At 37.2% G+C, this 19,954-nt stretch overlaps 1 protein-coding gene across 1 annotated transcript in view; it reads left to right on the top strand.

The window, feature by feature from the left end:
- Window positions 1–19,954, top strand: part of POLA1 (DNA polymerase alpha 1, catalytic subunit) — a 183,966-nt gene that overhangs the window by 104,464 nt on the left and 59,548 nt on the right. Inside the window, 1 exon segment of the mRNA XM_053935948.1 lies at window positions 18,942–19,058. Coding sequence (XP_053791923.1) covers window positions 18,942–19,058 — 117 coding nt within the window.

Here is a 19,954-nt window from a genome sequence, read left to right as displayed (position 1 = left end):
ACGTGTTTGAAGAAATTTGGCTAATTTCTCATACTCAGTTCTTCACTATTCCATCTCCACATCTTGCTAGGTCTGCCTTTAAAGCTGATGTTGAATAACTTGTCTGCCATGACTCTTTTTCAGGTGGTAATTTCTGGCATACTGTATTTCCATTCCTTAGGGGTGAACTGTAATCTTTGTTCCCAGTGTGTTGCTTTTGTTTCACTGAACTAATGTGTATTTTGTGTCAAATGAACAAAGTTTTCCAAAACAATTTCTTCATGCTTATCATTATTTGCTGTTCTGCTTTTGTCATCTGTGAATTTTGTCTAAATTGATTCCTCTTCTACTAATTAGTGGTGTAAAAAGAGTTAGTGTAACCTTTTTGTTCTGATACACCTGCAACAATCCCTCTGCATTCCATGTTGACAAATGCTTTCTTGACTGTCATCACTTCGTGTCTCATGGACAATTGATTTTTTGAGATGCTTCAACTTTGCACCTCTTAATCCATTTCATGTGTACTTCATTAACACTGTGCAATGCTAATTTAATGCAGTGTCCTTTGAAAGTAAATCAAATGTCATTCAAGAGATTATTTGTAGCATCTCTGCTGTTCTTGACCAAACCTGTAATCTTACAAAAAAAAATGAACTGCCATGTTTGTTTGAGGTTTTTCTATATAATACATTGACTGTTGTTAATTTCCATTCCTGTTCTTAAATTCTTGGTCACTTAAAGTCTCTATCAGTATTTCTGTTATTTCTCCTCAGGTTAATGTTAGACTGATACGTGGAAATAGTTACATGGATTGTTCTGATTTGTAACTATTTCAAGGAAATTTGTCATTTTGGTTGATACTGGGTCTCAGTCATTTGAGGCAGCTTTGAAGGTTGGCAAGTTCAGCAGGTAACATCGTCTTGACTGACAGGACTGTTGAGTTCCAGCATTTGTTCTATGAATATGCTGAATTTTGAGGGCCTCTTAAGTATTGTTTTGTTAGCAAAGCAGAACATAGTTTTTCATCCTTATTTGCTACTATGCTGTTACTGTGCTTTTCCAAAATACAGAGAAATGTTGCATTTCTGGTTTTTTCTGCTGTAAACTCTTTTTTGTTTCCATTACATTATTGCTTTGTTTCTACATTCTTAGGTAATACCTAATTTTCCTTATTAGTGTTCTGCTTTGGGAAACTTCTGATTTATGTTAGCAGCTGTCAACTTCCAGTCTTCTTTTTTTTATACTTATATTTTATATGTGCAAGTTAAAATTTGCTTGTAATTTTCCTTACCTTAAGAGAGAGGACTTTCAAGTTGTTTAGTTGTTTAGGACTTTAAAGTTGTTCTTTTACCCGTATGAAATATGGGTCATAACATTAGTTCCTAAGTAGTCACAGTCTTCTACTCCAGACATTTAATTTTTCTTTACCTGTCATAATGAAATTCTGATTTTTTTATTTTAAATTAAATATTCTCTAGATTTTAGAAAATCTAGAGACTTGGGGCAACATGTGTGGTATGTCTACTACAAACTCAAAGAACCTACACCATAGCAGCAAGATTTTTGTCTAGCAGACAGCATGTAACAAGTAACCTGTTCTGCTCTCAAGAGCTTGCAGTTGGAAAGCTCTCCTGGGCCATACAATTTCAGTATTGAGCTGTTGGCTTTAAGGGCCTTGCAGGTCTTGGTGGCAGCTAACCTTTATAAAAAACAGAAGCATAATGAATTTGAAGGATCATCCTTTACATGATGAATTTATGCAGCTCGTTCTTACAGAATGTGATTTACTAAATAAAAATTTTGAGTGTTAGGTTAAAAACAAACACAACAGAAATGTGTTATTTTGCTTTCTGTGTCTGTCACCAGAAGCAACAGAAAACAGTCAGTCTCTTCTCCATTCTCATGTTTTTTAGTTCAGTGGGTTTATGACAGGCCTTTATTTCTATTGAGTTGGCTTTTTTTTTAATGCTTACACAGGAACATCAATTTTAAAGGTCCATCTGGTTACTTTAGTTGGTGTCCAGAATAGTTTAGGAGGTTTTAAAAAAAACAACACAAAAAAAACCCTTCTTTTTACTGTGTTCTTCCTGAACCCTTGTCCTTCTAATTTTCTTCATACTAGCTTCAAAGCAGATTTTAATAAAAATTACCATGTATTACATGGTATAAGTTCTGAAAAATTAAGTTTTAAAATTTTGAAGTATTGCCACATTTTAGGTGTCTGTCTTGCTATTTTGAATGCCAGTTTTGTCTAAAGTTGAGTCTTGGCTGAAATTTTAACTTACAATGGATTAAGATTTTTTCAAAATTAAATTAAACATGTTTTTTCTTCAACTAATCCACAACAGCTCTTCAGAGATGCTGTTGTTTCTTCCTGACTTCACTTGGCTGCAGGAGATCAGTTCTTTATAGTAAGTAGCTGATACACTCAGTTTATAATCCTTTGAAATTCTTAATTATTAATAAAAAGGATATAAACTCTCTCAAAATTCCATCTCCCTTTGACCTCTTGTCTCCATATCCAGACTGTATCTGGAGCAGATGGTGTGCCATGTATGGAGATATTCCTCAGAAAGCATTTGTTACTAACATTGAGGTGATATGAGCACCAGTCCCTTCTGAAGAAGTGAAGAACTATTCAGTCTGACAGTAGTGGGAAAGGCAAATTAAGTCAAAGTCAGTAGGGAGGCAGAACAAGAGCCCTCTTCTTCAAAAAGAATAGGCAGGTCTATGGCAAAGTTTGAGAGCAACCCAAGGAGCCTGGAGGAAAGAGTTCTGGGCAAGTGTTGAGAGGAATTACAAAAATGGAAGCCTCAGGAGAAGCCAAGGAGGAAGCCTGACCATCCCATAATACTTCACAAAAGGTTTTTTGAGATTTTTTTAAACTAAGCTTGATGCTTAGTTTAATTAATGGTAGCAGGAAGAAAAGTCTCATTTAAGGTGGAATTAAGTAGGGCAGAGTATGTTGATTATCTCAGAATAAAGTGTGTTGCTGATTTGGTTTAACTATTCCAAATCAAAGCTCCAAGAAAGGTAAGTTGGAGTTTAAATGTAGACATCTTGGTATATGAACCTGCCTAGTGAGGTCCTGAGAGGGGAAATCTGATGTGATATAAATCAGTTCAATTGAAGCCCAAAGTCATGCTTGAATTATAATCACTTGCTTATTTTAAGACAGTAAAATAAATTGCAGTAAAAGCAGTGTTAATGTTGTTCAGGTGACCTTGCACACCCAAAATGTAGGTGCTATGGCTTTGAAGTCTTTAACATTTGACTATGAGGAAGAGTAGATATTTTATCCTTCTTTCTTCCTTTCTGATGGTTGTCTATTGTCATCCTAAGAAAATCCATCTAGATTTGATAATTTTAAAAAACTTTAAGAAAAAATTGTAGTGTGGAGCAGGGGCCTAGGCATGATTAATAATTAAAAACCAAAAAAAGCCCTACAAAACCAAGAAACCAACCCAAAAATGCTTGCAAGAATTGACTGTAGATGAGGAAAAGAGACTACTAGAGCATGGCACATGAGACTGGAACTGGGCCCGAGTGACTGTAGATGAAACTAAAAGCAAAGAAGCTGAATTGACTGAAGTTGGTTGAATTAGAATATTCAATTATGGTATCTGCTGGATGAGCACTTGGCTGGGCAGATGGGCTTGAAATAGCATGAGGAGGCAGGTGTGGGTGGGGATTGCCTGTGAAAATTTGGGCACAAAAAACCAAGCAGTTATATTGGAATGTGATTGGTTGAATAGAAAAGGAAAGGCATGAGACAATTCATAAATATTTTTCTGCCTCTGCTGTTGGGGAATACTGGGCAAAATGCATTGATTTCAGAGAAGATAGAAAGTTATTATGGGCTACTCTGTTGATTTCAAGAAGCAAAATCTGTGTATTCCTTTAAAACCCTGTTTTGAAGAAGAATGGATTTTTTAAAAAATTTCAAAATAGAAGAGAGATCCTGATACTACGGAGTTGGACATTTGAAAGTTGAAGATATATAATGAATGCTGCTTACTTAAGTTTAATGCAGGTCATTTATGTATGGTGTTATCCCTTTCTGTGGTTGTTCTAGTGTGTACAGGTGGGACAGCACTTGTTAGATGAGCAGCTGGTCTGTATTTGTTTCTCTCCAATGCATGGTGGATGCTTTTACCTTATTGAATGTGCTCTCTGAAACTTTGCCTAGGATTATTTATTTTCTCTTGGAGTTTTCTGTGGCACACTTACTGCAGGATCAAGTGGCTCTTAAAAATCATCTTTACAAGAGCTGTGTGTTAAGTGACAGGCCAATTATTATTTCTATTTGTCAAAGAGATGAGGCATAGAGGAATGAACATCGAATGTGTTCATAAGTTTGGGTGCCCAGTTTGTGGATCAAAGGACCTGTTTTTTTAGTGTATAGTACTGAGTAACTGCCTGAAGAACTTTCAGGTTGCAGTTGCGCCTAAACTGATTCCTGAGGTTCTCATTGCTTGTGGGTCTGTTCAATGAACTGGAAGTGACTTGTCCAGCAGCACAGAGGATCTGTGTAGTGGGAGTGGTGCATTTCAGCACCCTGAGGCCACGTTCAGTTGACTTCAGCACTTTGTTTTCATCTCTTTCATTTTACTGCTTACTCTCTCCAGTGTTCCCAGCACATAGGGATGCAACAGTAGCTCTTTTTCACTTTGAAAGCCTGTTTTATTGTAAAGGCAATCCAGTACTTTAAAAATAATTAAAATATAGATATGGCCCTTTAAATTGACACATGATTTGTACATACAGTGAACTGAGATGAGGATTACCCTGGCTTCTGATTGCAGGCTTCTTGAGCTTAATGTATTTCTCATCCACTCTGTATGTGAAAATCTATTGCTAAAGGGTGCCATTGCATTTCACAAGGAACATATGCATACATCTGATGAGAGGATTTGGTCTGTATAAAGGCATAACTTGTTTTTATTAATGTTATCATGGAAATTAAGCTCTCAACTATTCAGTCAGCTGACCATGGCATAAAAAGTCTCAGCACAGAACTTGTGTTCCAGTAAAATATAGTAAATTCAATGTGACATCCATTGGTAACATGTATTATACTGTTTTCAGCAATTTTATTTTCTTAGGCAAAATTATTTCTCTATATTTCCAAGATATTTCTCAAAATTTGATTTTAATGTGATTTCTTGGAGTCTTACTAGAAGCCTATACTGTAAACTATACTGTAACAATAAGTTCTTTACAGTTGTAAAGAAATAAAGTTTTAAAATATTATTTAATTGTATATTATAATTCTATCCATTGGAAAATGTTTTAATACTGTAGGTATTCTGTTAGAAGCCTCCCAGTCTGATAATTTTAAGAGATTTTTTTTTCTTTTTAAGCAGCTGTTTCCTCTCTGATTTGGATTTTAATCATGACTTGACTTAAGCTTTCATGTCTTATTTATGCTGCCAGGAGAGAACTTGAGCACTAGTTTACTTAATTATTTGCTGTACAACAGCTGCTAATATTAAAAAGAGGGGGGGAAAAAAACCACAAAAAATGCCATCTCATCTTTAGGTCTGCTATCGACAAAAAAAGCAAAGGCAGGGAGGATGACTGTAAGCTACCCTGTCTGCTTGGCACCGTCTTCCTCCTCCTCCTCCTCCTCTCTCTCTCACACTTTCAGTTTTCAGTGTAATGAAGAGCAGGAGAACAATATTCTGTAATTAAGGATTCCATTAAGTTGAAGAAAAGAGCAAATGGAGTTGTTTGTTCTCCTAGCTGAAAAAATTTGTCTGGGGTGGGGGTTAGTGGTAGTAGTGTAGAAAGAGAGAGAGGTGGGTGGAGAGACTAAGTCAGGGCTGTTTGTTGAATATACTGTTAAGGACTGTTACCATCCTAATTAATCAAGTTAGAAATTACAGCTGTAGTCGGTTTCCCCCCAATTCTTGTTATCAATTTTCTTCTCTTTTGAGACAAAGCAAATATAAATTTTGTGTTCATTTGTCATTCGTTCTTTGACTTCAGCATCTCTGAAAATAACAATGTAGCACAAAAGACCAGTATTTACCTAGTTGTAATGTGGGTTGCCATGGTGTTTTGCAAATTATTGCAATTATGTTCACCATGCGAGTCGCCCTTGGTAACTGGCGAAAAAACTGATAATCCTGTTTTGAACAAAAGGTCAAATTGCTGAATAGAAAGTCTTGATTAACTAAAAGATGTACAAAGTGGAATTATTTCCTACCATTCAGAAATAGTTCTTGATCGGGTTTGGGGGAGGGGGTGAGTAAGTACATCTGATTACTGAAGTACAAAGCATTGAAAGGATGTTGTCTTGAGCCTTTCATGTAGTCTTAATGGTGGCTTTTTTGTCAAATTTACCCATTTGCGGCATTGAAAGAGGCAGCTGCATTTAAGCTTGAGAGATGGTGCTTTTTCAAGAGTTCAGTGCATGGAAAGTTCTCAGCAGTATCTGCAGTTTACTATTAGACCTTCGGCTATTAAAACTGATGTGCTGCATTTGAGCCCATAGCTCTTGGTGCTTGTAAAACCCTCTGACTGATGATCTAATAAAGTGCTCTTACCGGACAATCTCTGATCAGATACTTTAGGGGAAAAAAAAAAATAACCACAGCTCTGAAAAGGGTGGAGGTAGAAACACATGGCTGGACTGAAAAGTTTGCTTTTGTAATCTGTGGTGGAAATGTTAGTAAATAAGACTGTGTATTCGGTTTAAATATTTCAAAGGCCCAATGTATTGTTCCAGAATTCATTTTTATTTACATTTACAGAAGCAAAAATCACGCAGAAAATATTAGAAGTTTTTCATAATGATCAGTCTTCAGCAGTTAAATACAAGTATATAGAGGGAATGGTTTCCTGCACTTTAGTTCTGTGAATTTCCTTTTGTCTTTCCTTTATCATTCTTGAGGGGGTGGCAGGGGAAGGGAGGGAAGAGGTGAGGAGGATTAAGGAGTTTTCCTTTTTAATTATTTCTACTTCTTGTTTTTTTTTTAAATAGCTACCTGGAAATTAATTCTTAAAACTTTGGAGAGCCTGTGTGAGAGCAGCATGAAAGCAAAGTAAACCTGAACAAGTTTGTGGGTTTACATTCTGCATCACCTAGCAACCCCCTGGCTCAGCCAGTTCTCTCGTCTGCCCCCAGTCCTGTTTGCAGACCATTCAGACTGCTCTTCAAAACCATGAAAGATATTCAGTTTCATTAGTGCCATTCTCAAGGAGAAAATAATTAAACTTAAATGAACAAACACTGCTTAGTGATGCTTTAAAGTTCCCTAGTTTAAGGTGACCAGACTCTTGAGACCCCTTTCTCTGCCATTACCTTTAACTCTTTTGAGCTCCTCTGAACTTACATACGCATGTATATTACCACTTCTAAAGTTTTTGGAACTCTGTTAACTCCTTCAGTATTCAGAGATGTTCATAACCATATTGCAAAGATAAATGCTTCACATAAACAATCTTTTTGTCTCTTTACCAGCTTGATATATATACTAGAGTTGATGAACCTTACTGTAGGTGCCATGTATATGAGCAAAGCCTTTGTGTGTTCTATCTTACATCTGATGTCTTGCAGGAAGTTCAGCATGACAAATCTGAAAAATTCAAGGACTGTACAAAAATTTGAGGGGAGAAGGAAGCTAACAGAATCGTGTCGTATTTGGGGGCAGTAGTGTGTTTTTAGCTTTCTAACCAAACTAGAGGCATAGTTTTTAGGAAATCTTTTGAGTTCTTACTGTTTGTATGTTGCTAGATTCCTTGACAAGCAATACATGGATGGGCTGTATGAGCTTTTTGTGCTTTGTTGATAGTTGACAGACAAAGCAAAATTCTTTCTGAAGCAAGGTACTGTACTTAGTTGTGACCTGTTGTAGCCTAAGAATATGGCTTCCTTTGAGCTGTGTGAATAGGGAGAGTATTTTGGCAGAATGGACTTAAATATCCTTCTAGCGGTTTTCACTCTCGGTGCAGAAATCCGTAAGGCTTCTTTCACTGATCCTTTTCTCAATTTAGTTTTCCATGTGTAGTCATTTTAAGTATGTCTTCTCTCAGTTGCTTGCTCAAAGTCCATTTTAGCTGTTTTCAGTTTGTCTTAAGTGAAATAAAATTGTTAGTAATAGCTGGGTCTCTTTGTGAGTGGTGTGTTAGCCTGAGATTTTAATCTTTTGTGGCGTGTTTTGGTGCCTAGAACCTTATTTTAGTGAAGGTAAGAAGACCAAGGTATTGGATTTGATGTGAAGTAAAGCAGAACATATTTGCTAATTTAGTTTGTAATGTACAACTGTTAAAGTTGGAATTTGTCCACTTGTGGTGCTATTACGTGTGCTAAAATGAGGGCCACTGTTTGCATCAAATCTATCACAAGGGTTTGGAGTGCTCTATTATCCTTTCAGCAGACTGATGATGGAGCCTGGGCTTTGCACGAATGAGATCAATAAGTTTCAAATAACTTCTATGAAATGACATATGACTGTACATCTAAAGGTATCTTAAAAAAAATCAATTTTTAATAACATGTAAAACTCTTACATTGACCTACAAGATATTTTTCCCTTATGTCTTGTTTGATAATTTTGTTTAAAACATTTTTTATGTTAGCTTGAGTGTTTCAGTTCTTGGGGGAAGGGGGAAGGCTAGGGTGCATTTCTTGCTTCTTCAGTTATCTCTTTCTTTGATCACATACACACACCTCCAATTCTTTTAGTGATAAAACTGGTATGACCATGCTGAACAATATTTCCTTGAAAATAATGACGTTTTCTTTTGATCTTAGATAGTTTCCTCATTTTTATTTTTTTTTTCAGTTATGGATTGCAATTCAATTTCTATTATTTTGAAATATTCAGATTTACAAAATACCATTCTTGAAACTCTACAGACTTGCATTTTTGGTAGCCTCTAAACAGGCATTTGATCTTCTGTGGCTGACTTTGCCTCACAACAGTGATGCATTGCTGATTGGACTGTGAGATATACAAGTTCAGAAGTAACTCCTAAAATTCTGCTATGGGACAGAATTTTCTTGTGGGTTAAATCCTCTCAAATTTATGGCCCTTTTCCATAAAATCTGAAGGGGAATATTTTGGATATATGTCCTCATTCATGCTTTCTTTTAAGGTAGCAAGTCAGTGTAGCTACATTGTCTTCACTTGCAGTTTGTGTAGTTGCTTTGGACCTTCCGTCTAGTCCTGTGAAAGTGTAGTTCCCATTGATGCCAGGTGCCTTTGGGGTGTCAGTTTTCCAGTGGGGAACTGGGACAACAGACACAAGTATCTCTGAGAACAGGAGTATTTTGGAGTGGGAGTCTTTCTCTTTTGCCAGCACCGAGTTTTAAAGTGATCATTTGCCTTCCACTAGGAAGTTACTGGTTGATAGCATCCTTTAATGTGGGTCATGTGATAATAATACTGGATATATAACCAGTCTTCTCCAGGACCTGTACTTCTTTCACTTAAAAAAGCATATTTCTTCATTTCATCTTTCATTTAACAGGACAGTTTTGTATTTTTCCCAAGAGTGTCTGTTCATCAGCCCAGATAATGTGGAATTCTAGAGGAGGAGAGTCAACTTCCAGGAAAGGAATTTCCTTTCTTTATATGAGTTTTTGTTATCCACTCTATCCCACAGCTGAATTCTGACCAGTTATATAGGCCAAAATTCAAGAAGCTCTGAAAATAAGGAAATGCTTAGAAAAGCAATTGAATTCATATCGTCCAACTTCCATTGGCAGCATGAAATGGAGTGTGAAATGCTGTGGTCACTGTTTACGTTTTCCCTAAATTGGATGATCAGGTAGCATCAAACTAAAAATACTCTTACTGGGAAATGTAACCTATTTTTTTCTGGATGAGAAGCTAGCTACAGTATTTATTGTACAGAAAAAGAAAAGTTAATATGAAGTCAATGGCCAACAGTGAGTTGATAAAATAGGTCCTTTTCTTGTGATCTGAATAGTCATATACCATGCTGAATCTGTGATCAGGTTTCTTAATGCATTATAGTTAGCTTTATGTATAAATGTCATGAACTAATTTCAGCTGTTGTTACTATAATAGCTACTAAAACTATTTGCATTGCCAAAATGTACACACCACCTAAGAAAATATCATAGAACATAGAATCAGCATTTCCTGGGTAAGAGATTGAAGCTGTAGGGTAAATGTATAAAGAATTCATGCTAACCTAAGATGTTTCACTATTCTAAGCATATGCTGCAATATCTTTCAGCTGCAAGAAGCTTGGCAATATGTTTAACATGGTACCTATTCCACTTAAAATAAAAAGAGAAAAGCTCCAGTCAGCTAGCATCAATAGTGGACTCTTGACCCAGTTCCTTTTATGAAACAATTTATTTGAAGAGTCTGTAAAATATCGAAGAATTTGTTATTCAGAGGTGATTAAATGTTACAGTGGTATAAAACCTTAAAATATTCTTGAAAATCATCTTTGTCATATATACTCAAATTGAAGTACAAATATTTCAACTTAGTTCTAAAATGTTTTTGACTTTGAAATTTCAGTTACGCCTGACATAGAGACTTTGCACATACTCTTTGCTGTGAAATTCTTCTACATTTCAAAATTCTCAGATGGAGTTCAGGCATATCTCTTCTCTAGCACGGGATCTCTTGAACATAACATTAGGGCTTTTGGTTTAGTATGATTTCATCTCTTTGTAGTAACATATTAAAGAAGTGGAAAGAGCTTCTCCATCAGTTTTTGTTGACATGAAAAGAAGGCTGGAATGCCTGATATATCAATCACAATGTCTCTCCATATACTACTTGGAGTTCTCAATATGTCCATGCTCTCTAATGCAAGAAGCTTTGCAAGTCCCTGTGGATATTCTCAGTTCAGTCAGAGAGAAAAAGAGAGGGTTTTTCTAACCAGGCGAGAGCCTGGGAAGCAGTTGAGAAAGAATGTAAATAATTCTCTAATCTATCTTGTTATTCACATTGTTTATAGACATGTTCTGCCACCGTGCGTCATTCACTGCCCACCAGTGGTGTGAGATGTTTTTACTCTAAGACCAATGAAATTAGTCTGCACAATGTTCTCTATATATAGAGCGGTGCATTTGAAATAGATCAGAGTTCATTCTCTTTGCCTTCTAACTTGGAGTAATTTCGTTCCCGTCGCGCTCAACAGCGACAAAAGTCCCCTGGATTTCCTTTGCAGATAAATTGAGATCTTTCACATGGTGTCACAGATTCATGTTTTCATTAGTGCTTGGTAACTGATTTGCTTGGAAGAATATCACGCTTTGAAGAGTCCTGAAAAAGTTGCTGACCCAGAATTCTGCATCAGTCATTGCTTTTAACTTCATTACTCCATTTTTAGGGTTGGTTTGCATGATTCTTGTAAATAGTGTGCCTCTTTATTACTTATCAAGGAGATATTCCTTGATAGGAAAAATGCCAAAACAGATAAGCCTTCCTTATAAAGGCTTAATTTCTGATGGTGGTAATTTTTCTGTGGGGGGAGGGAAGAAGGGAAGCCTGATGTATTTTCCACATATATTATGCTCTTCTGTGGCAGCACATTCTTTTTGTTTCCCTCAAATTTTTTTTTCTGACAAAATTATCTTAGAATTTTGCCTTTATGAAGAATTTGCTTAGTGTTTTCTTTCCTGTGCCCAAAAGCAGGGGGACAATAAGGTGGCTTTTTAAATATCAGGAGATGTCCCTTTCCTATGTTCATCCAGCCTTACATAAATTCAGATAATCTCATCTCCAGCTTTTTCCATTAGTAGCTACAAGTTCCAGAGGAGTGGCTGTGTCTGCTCAGGCTGTGGGGGGACACACAGACTTGACAAAGTCAAATGTCTTAAAGTGTCGTCTGTGAGGAGCCCTCCTGATCAGAGTGTGCCACACTGGCTCTGCTTTGGTAGTCTCACAGGTCAAGTCCTCCATCCATAAGATCATTCAAGCAGCTCTGATGTCTTTGTGCTTGCTCTGGAGGGGCATTGAGGATGGAGCAGCTACAGCAGAGCAGGCAGGCACCAGGACTCACTCTGCAGAGAGTCAGTGTTCCTGCAGCAGAGAAGTGTGTGTCTCTGATTGTACCAGCTCTGACCCCAGCAAGTCCTCCATCTGGAAGAACCCTTTCAAAAGTTAAATGAGTCTGTGACTTTCTTCTTGTGTCTAGCAGCAGTAGAATTGGTTTGTTTATAACAGTACATCCTCTGAGGTTTTAATCAGGTGTGTTTCCCCATGAAAAGGTGGGGTGTTGCTTGAGGAACCTAAACTCTGCTGAAATTCACTGAAGTGGTGGAATCACCATCCCTGGAAGTGTTCAAAAGGTTTGTGGATGTGGCAGCTGGGCTGCTGGGATGATGGTTGGACTCTGAGCTTAGAGGTCTTTTCCAATGCTAATGATTCCATGATTCACATTACTGAGTAAAGTTTTCTAGTAGAGTCTTATTTCACTACTTACGGTAGCATTCCTGACCTCAAGGGATTTCTTCTTGGCATTGTAGCCGTGACAGGTAGGTGTCACTCAGGTCTGCTTTGTCTGCTGAAATTCCAGTGCATGACACTAGTTCTCACCCTGTCATTCAGACTTCCATTGCTGCTGGTATCTCACCAAGGTGGGGCAGATGCATTGTTGCAAGAGTGTTTCTTTGTTCTGAACAGGCAAGAAAGCAGATTAGAAATGGAAATTACTTCAAAGATTGGTTACTTCATTTGGTTTCTGGTACGCAGCAGAAAATCTTTCCTGACATTACAGCAAGAGCTCATCTTTAAGTCAATATTCGTATCACCTTTCATCTTTGGAAGTGTAAAATCATTATATAATTCTCAAAAGATGTAGTTACTACTGATAGTGAAACCACTGGCCAAAGAATATGCAAACAGAGGTTGTGGTTCTAGTTCCTGACGTGTTATCTACTACTAGGAAGGTGTGTCTGTTCCCCCAAACACTCAGCTATTTACAGAAGACACAGACAGGGAGAGCACACCACACGTGTGGAACAAAATATTGCAATTGGAGCTGATAACTTTCAGGTCACTGAGTTAAGTTCTCTGTTGCCATGATGTTGCTTGATTTAACTTCATAAAATCATCTGTCTTTGAATATTGCTTGGGGGAAATCAATAAATTTGATGATGTATCCGGTAATGAGGTGGAACCTCATCCTTCCAGAGGATTTCAGGCCACTTCAGCCAGATTTGCCCTGTTAGGCAATACAATCTATAATAATGGATGTTGTCAGGAAAGCAGGTTTTGAAGCTTCTGGTCTTGGAATGAGTGGAAATAATATCCTTTTGTAAGAGTAGTATGAAAAGAAAGGCCAGTATGAAGTGAAAGTGTCCTGATTAGCAACTCACAATGGTACCTGGATCAGAAAATCTTCATTGTATTGTCTCTCAAATTCAGCTTTCCAAAAACTGGTTTGCTGATCAGTGACATGAGGAGCAGGCTTCAGCTGGCTGACCAGGACACTGTGTTCAGGCTGGATTCCTGTGCTTCCCTTCTGGTGGGTTTGATGGTGTAAGGTGATAACTTCAGCTCTGCAGTGCTGGAGACGTGGGTTTGGGGTGTAATGTGCTCAGATATGCCAGCAATCTGAGACTGGACATCATCCACCAAGATCCCATTTTCAAAAATTCACATTAATATTGTCTTCAATGGGGAGGAAGGTTGCAGAGAAGCAAGCATGGATGACAAGTAAATTCAACTCCAAAGTAACTGACAGTGACTTCTGAATAATTTTCAGTGCTTGCAGCTTTCTGCTTTTTACCAGCACATTTTTTCATTCCACATGAACTTTTAAGGTGTTGTAGTGCCTCAGCATCCAGACTGTCTGAAGGCAGGAACAGATGCAGAACTGAAGCATCTTAGGGAAGCACATTCAGTCTTCTGCTGTAGCAGGCAACCAAGCTAGATTGTCAAATGTAATTTGTAAAAATTATTAAGATAAAGCTCAGTAAGTGCATGTTGTTGACCCCTGCAACTTCTGTTTGAAAGGCTGTTGCAAAACCGCTTGCCTCTGTATTTTGGGGTAATATTTCCAATGCTTGTTGATCATTAGAATGGGAGAGGCTAGTTCTCAAGAACAGACTTACAAAGAAACAAAAATTACTTTTGACTTGCAAATTTCTCCCTATTGGCTACAGTTCATGGACTTAATACTCTTCAGGGATTTTCTTTTATATTGTGCATGTATTTCAGGTTTTTTTCACATACTAGTTTATATTTTAAAATGAACTAAGCATTTGTGGGCAGGATGTTTGGAAACGCTAGTTGCTTTTTTTTCCCTCTGTCAACTTTTATTTCATTTCCCACGGTGTTGCAGGTACCAAGTAGAACAAAGCTGAAGGTTCCCTATTATGATTTTGTTTGATGTACTACAAATTAATTTACAGACTCAGTGATAGCTGCTGGGAAATGGATTGGTTTTGTTTGGTCAGTGAAGATGACAGGCATGGATCAAATAAGGGTTAACAATAATGCACTTGAACAGATTGAATCAGAACATAATGCATGTATTGAATTTGATTGCAACATGCATGACCATGGAAAAGTTTTTTTTTTTAAAAGAAATCAAGGCTATGGCTTAATTATCAAAGCAAAACAGGAGACATAAAGAGCTACATGTTTCTGATACTGCTTTTTTCAAAAATAACTCCCTTCACACAGTTATCTACATGTTTAATTTCCATGCATAATAGCAACAGTTATTATTGTCATTTGTTACGAGAGATTAACAGATAGCAAGTACAAACAAACGCAAATAAGGCCTGAATAGAAAGGTGACAAAGAAGAAAAGACCTCTTTACTGTTAATTATAACTGGTGGGAAGTCTATACAAATGACATTAACTGTTTTCTGTATGAATTGAAGTGACATCCAGTTTGTTAGTATCTACTCAACACATTTGGGCATTTTATTGTAGGCAATAACTTAAATCTTAATTTCTTGAATATAGTTTATTGAGAAATATACTGCTCAGTAAAATGTACATGTTTTGGTCATGATTTCTTACTAGCTGAAAACAAGCATAATAGTAAGCTGTTGAGTAGTTATTTTTATCCTAAGCTATGCTTTTGAGTTTAATCGGGAGTTTTCAGTCTTATTTCACCTGTTTTTTGGGACCAGCAGAACCTCCCAGTGCTTTCTTCAACAGTGACTGCATTAGACTGAAACAATTGCATAAAGAAACTTGCTTCAAATTCAGTGGTAGTTTGAGAGGATCTTCTATGCATTCCCTTATAAGACAGTAGAAGCTGTACCTTGTAAGTCCTTTGTTTCATAATTGTTAGCTAAAAAGGCCAATAGGTGGCAGAAAACACAGTTACTTTTATCCTACATTATTTTCATGGTTGTCTATTTTTGAGTATTCTGTTCAGCTGAAGCTGGGATGCTGCTCCCATTCCAGGCTTTGTTTTTTCAGTTGCACTTGCATTCCCTAACAAAATATCTTACTATCTGGCAGTTTCCATTATTTGTTTTTCTAATATAACAAATTGCTTCAAAGTTCAGATGAAGTCATTTAATATGTTTTGAGTCATGAATGTTCTCTTTGTGCACACAGAATCTTTTCATAGTTACAGCTAAAAAAAATTATGCTCTTCAACAGGAGGGTTCTGGAATGGGTGGGGACACTCTCCACACCTCCCCCTGCCTGGCTGTGTATTTTAAGGTGCTGTTTATGTCAGATTGCTGCCAGATGTTTTATAGGAGGTAGAGATGCCAGAGAATAAACAAATTTCCAAATAGAGCATGTCTTTTGTCTCTAAAAAATTAACTTAATGCAAGATATGTGAGACATCATTATCCTTACAAAAATGTTTTTGATTTTTCCCTCACACTGGCTCTAATTATATTCTTGGTACTCATGTAGGTGAGTGCCTGAAGATCTCAATGCTATCCTTGAGTAGCTTTTTTTTGGCAGAAGGCTATTCCATATCTGTTTAAACTGAGTTATTTAATCAGTGTGGCACAACATAATAAAGACCCACCTCTTTTAGAGGCAATCTCGGGTTCATTTGCAAAACCAAAGCCAAGGCCTGTCTTTTTCACTTGAGGCTCATTTGTGCCTGCTGACTTCAGAAGACACAGGTCAGGTGTCTGTTAGGTCAGGCCCTAAGTCAGGATTTCTCACAGTAAACCATGTGTTGATGAAGTAGCTCAGTCTTGGTGAGCAGTGTCTTATGTTGCTAATGTTAGTTCTAAAGTATTTGTTATAAATAAATTGTATATGACAAAGAAAGTGGTACTAGGACTGCTAGGGCAACAGTTGTGCAAGAGAGCAAATAACAGGTGTTTGAATTCTTGACATTTTCTCAGTGTGCAGTTTCAAATGTCATGATTTACATTTCTGATCTACATAACAATAAAGTTCACACTTAGTGATCCGATACACTGATCATACTGTTTCTAAAACCCCTTACTTTATTAAGAGGGTTTGGAACAGGGGGGATTTCCTCATCCCAAAATCTGTTAGGTGAATTGCTTTTGGAGATGCTTTTTTCTTCCTCAGTATACTATAAGTGGATCATAGGGTTAGGTAATGGATAATAATGGATAAGCTTAAACTGGGTATCAGGCTTTAGATGTCAGAGTTGGGTGAAATGAATCTAACTGCATACGTAAATACACTCTTTCCATTCCTGCACTATGGCTTAAACACTCACTTCAGGAAGTGCTGTATACATTGCCGTGATGTTCTCCACACAGTTTTTCTGGTCTGCCCACATGGACATAAAAGCTCTGCTCTGCAGGGGCAGCAGGAAGTGTTTTGATAGATTTGGCACCAAGTAGGATAATACTTATATGGCATGGCTGTAAAAATGGTGAAAGAGGAGAGGTCTCTGGAATAAATGGAGTTTTTTGGAAAGGAATTGAGGTTTCATCTTAAAAAGGTAAAGAAAAACTAAAATAGTCCTTGAGCACTTCTGAAATTATTATAGAATATATTTTTAAGTTGAAATACAAGTGGAAATTAGGTAGATGTCATTGCCAGAGCATAACATTGGGACTTCTTGTCAAAGAGCTAGTGAGAATGGAAGAAAGCAATGTTTTGAGTTGTCCTCTGATTAATAACATTTCTGTCAAAGTACTAGGATCCAAGTATGGGTGGATTTAACTTCAGTGCAACAAAAGGAGCAACAGAAAATTTGGAAACAGGCAAAAATAACCAGTCACTATTCCCAGCACAGACATCACCAGCCAATAGTCTGAAATGCAGTTTGACAGGGCTGAGCTGCTCAGGGTGGTAAAAGCAGGAACTGCTTGAGAAGAGTTGCAGGAACACTAAATAGACGTCTCAGTTAACAACACAAGCTTAAATGCTCTGCCAAGTAAGGTGAAGTGAGGAAATGCTAAAAACCCAATCTTAATTTTTGTCCAATATATGTATTGACCTAGTAGGGAAGAATATAATTCTTGAAAAATAATAAATATCTTTCTGCATATGACTTCTCAATGTCCAAATGCTTAGTAGTGTGCTCTAGGCAGACAGACATTGAGGAGAGAAAGGAGCAGAGAACAAGACGGTAAATACTATTTTGTTCCTGTATAAATTCATGTTTGTCAGTGTCCGGAATACAGTGTGCAGTACTGGTTTCATGTCCCTCTCCACTTGTCCCATTTTCCACCACTCCCTCATTTCCAAAAAGACTTGAGAGAGATTCAGAGAAGAGCAACCAAGATTTGGAGTGGTTTCCAGGCAAGGAACAACTAAGTAAATTAGAACTGCTGTTTGGAAAAGACTTTGATTGAAGGTGATGTGATGGAGGTCTGTAAAATCATGAGTGGCACAAAGAAGGTGAATGCAGAATGATTATTCCTAGTCTCTCCTGATGCAAGATCTAGAAAGCGTTAAAAGAGAGGCTGCATGCATGTGTGTGTGTTTTCAAGAAAAATAAAGTACTTTTTCCATGTCGTTTATAGTTGTTCTGCAGGATGTTGCAGATGCTAAAAGTTTACATGGGTTTGAAAAGCATTTGAAGTTCATTGGGCTCATTAATGCATTAATTCAGTCACCACTGAATACAGAGACAGTGATTCAGGTCGTCCTTGAGGTATTTCTAAAAGCTGGGAAAATCTTTGGAAGAGTTTTACAGTGTCCTTTGTCTTTTGCCATTCCTTAAGTATCTTCTCTTGGTGGTTCTTAGGGATGAGGTGTGGCATTGTTTTTAGCTTATGGTTGAACCTGGTATGAAAAGTTCATCCTTACCATTTCTGGAATCATTCCTTCTTGCATACTCTTAAGAGAAGCCTTTTGCATTGTCTCCCTGAGCTGACATAGAGCAAATTGGCTCAGATTTTATTTCATTTTAACTCAGCAAAGTGTTAGCTTTTCCTAAATTAATCAGTTTATGTTGAAATCTTGGAAGGTTTCTGAAAAAAAACCCCAAACAAACAAACAAAAAGAAAACCACCAAAAAAAAAACCAAAAAAAAACAAAAACAACAAAAAAACAAAACAAAAAAAAAAAAAAAAAAAAAAAAAACACAACACCTTAAAAAAGAAGAAGAAAGGAAAGCTTCTGGCTGCCATCAGAAAACAGAAAAGTATTTCTTCCCTCTAAAGTGCAAGCGAAGAAATGGCATTTTACTTAAATATTTAATTTATTACAAGTCTTGCTGAATGGAGTGGAGTATCTTGCTGAATAGTCTACATAGCTGGATAAAATACTTCCGTTGTATGTTAGTGTTTTTGTAACTGGAGAAGAGAAGAGCAGAGGTTTTGGTATATTTCAAAGAAGGGATGACTGCAGTGTGCATAGTGTGGGATTTTGATGCAAGAAGACCCCAGTTTTGTTGTCTGCCATTAATTGTGTTTAAACAAGGTCCTTGAAGGACCTTCATCTCTTCATACATATTACAGTATCAGATTCACAGAGGATGTTAAAGTTGGGATATTTTTCTTCCTTGACTAGGATGCATTTTTTAGGTGGAATAAAACAAGTAATAACTTACATTTAGGGTAAAAAATGATTTTTTTCTGTGTTATGCCTTTCTGCAGGGTTGGTTAATATGCGAGGAGCCAACTTGCCAGAATCGAACCCGTCGGCTTCCGCTGAGTTTCTCCCGGAGTGGCCCCGTGTGCCAGGCCTGCAGGAAGGCTGTTCTGAAACCAGAGGTGAGTGCTTTGGGACAGAGCTTTGGCAGAAGTGGAGTGGGATTCTCCTGAAGCTCACCTGGCTGTCAGTGCTGCCTTTCAAAGGTAGCAGGATTAAGCAGGAATTTTTAATTACTTTATTAGTTTAAAGGGGACTATTTATGCTTTTCTTGCTCCACATTTAAGCTGCATCCTCATTGCTGTGAAGAGAGCGTGCCATGCAGCTGCTGTGCTTGGAAATTTTCCAGCTGACAAGCATTTGGTCAGCAAACTAGAATTTGCTGGAATGTCTCTGCCAGAATACAGGTAGATTAACATAGACAAACAAACCCAGCCTTCCAAACCAGAAACCAGCCATCTGCTTTTCTCCTGACTGGTTCTTACTTGACTGCATTTGGTGCTGAGGAGCTGGAGGTGAACTTCCATGCCATCATCTGCAGGTACTCTAAGATGGTATTTCCAGGAGAACAGAAGTTTTGGGTTCTGCACATTTGAATTTGGCTCCACACCTGAAAAACTGAGAGGCTTTTAAACCTTATGTTGAGCTAAATGGTCTGGTCTTCCAGAATTCAAGACTGCCTGATGGTTTTCTTGGTTTCTGAGAGTAAAGGAAGCTGATTGTTTCATGTTGTAAAATTCTGGTAAAGCACTTCAATTGGTATAGAATTAAATTGGTATAGAAATATAGAAATATATAGAAATATAGAAATAGAAAGTAAATGAGTTTAACATTTAGAAATCTTGACAATTTACATAAAACAACCTGAGAGAAAGATTCCATAAGGAAGATAGGAAATCTATGATTTCAAGTTGTAATAAGTCTTCAATTTATTCTTACTTACATAAAACTTAAAAAATCAAGGATTTGAGGTGGGGCTTTTAAGTGAATGCTCTGAACAGCATTGTTTGATTTATGA

Source organism: Vidua chalybeata, chromosome 2 (genome assembly GCF_026979565.1).
Source record: "Vidua chalybeata isolate OUT-0048 chromosome 2, bVidCha1 merged haplotype, whole genome shotgun sequence".
NCBI classification, from domain to species: domain Eukaryota; kingdom Metazoa; phylum Chordata; class Aves; order Passeriformes; family Viduidae; genus Vidua; species Vidua chalybeata.
The sequence above is the reverse complement of the archived record's forward strand: the minus strand, read 5'-3'. Positions and strand labels throughout refer to the sequence as shown.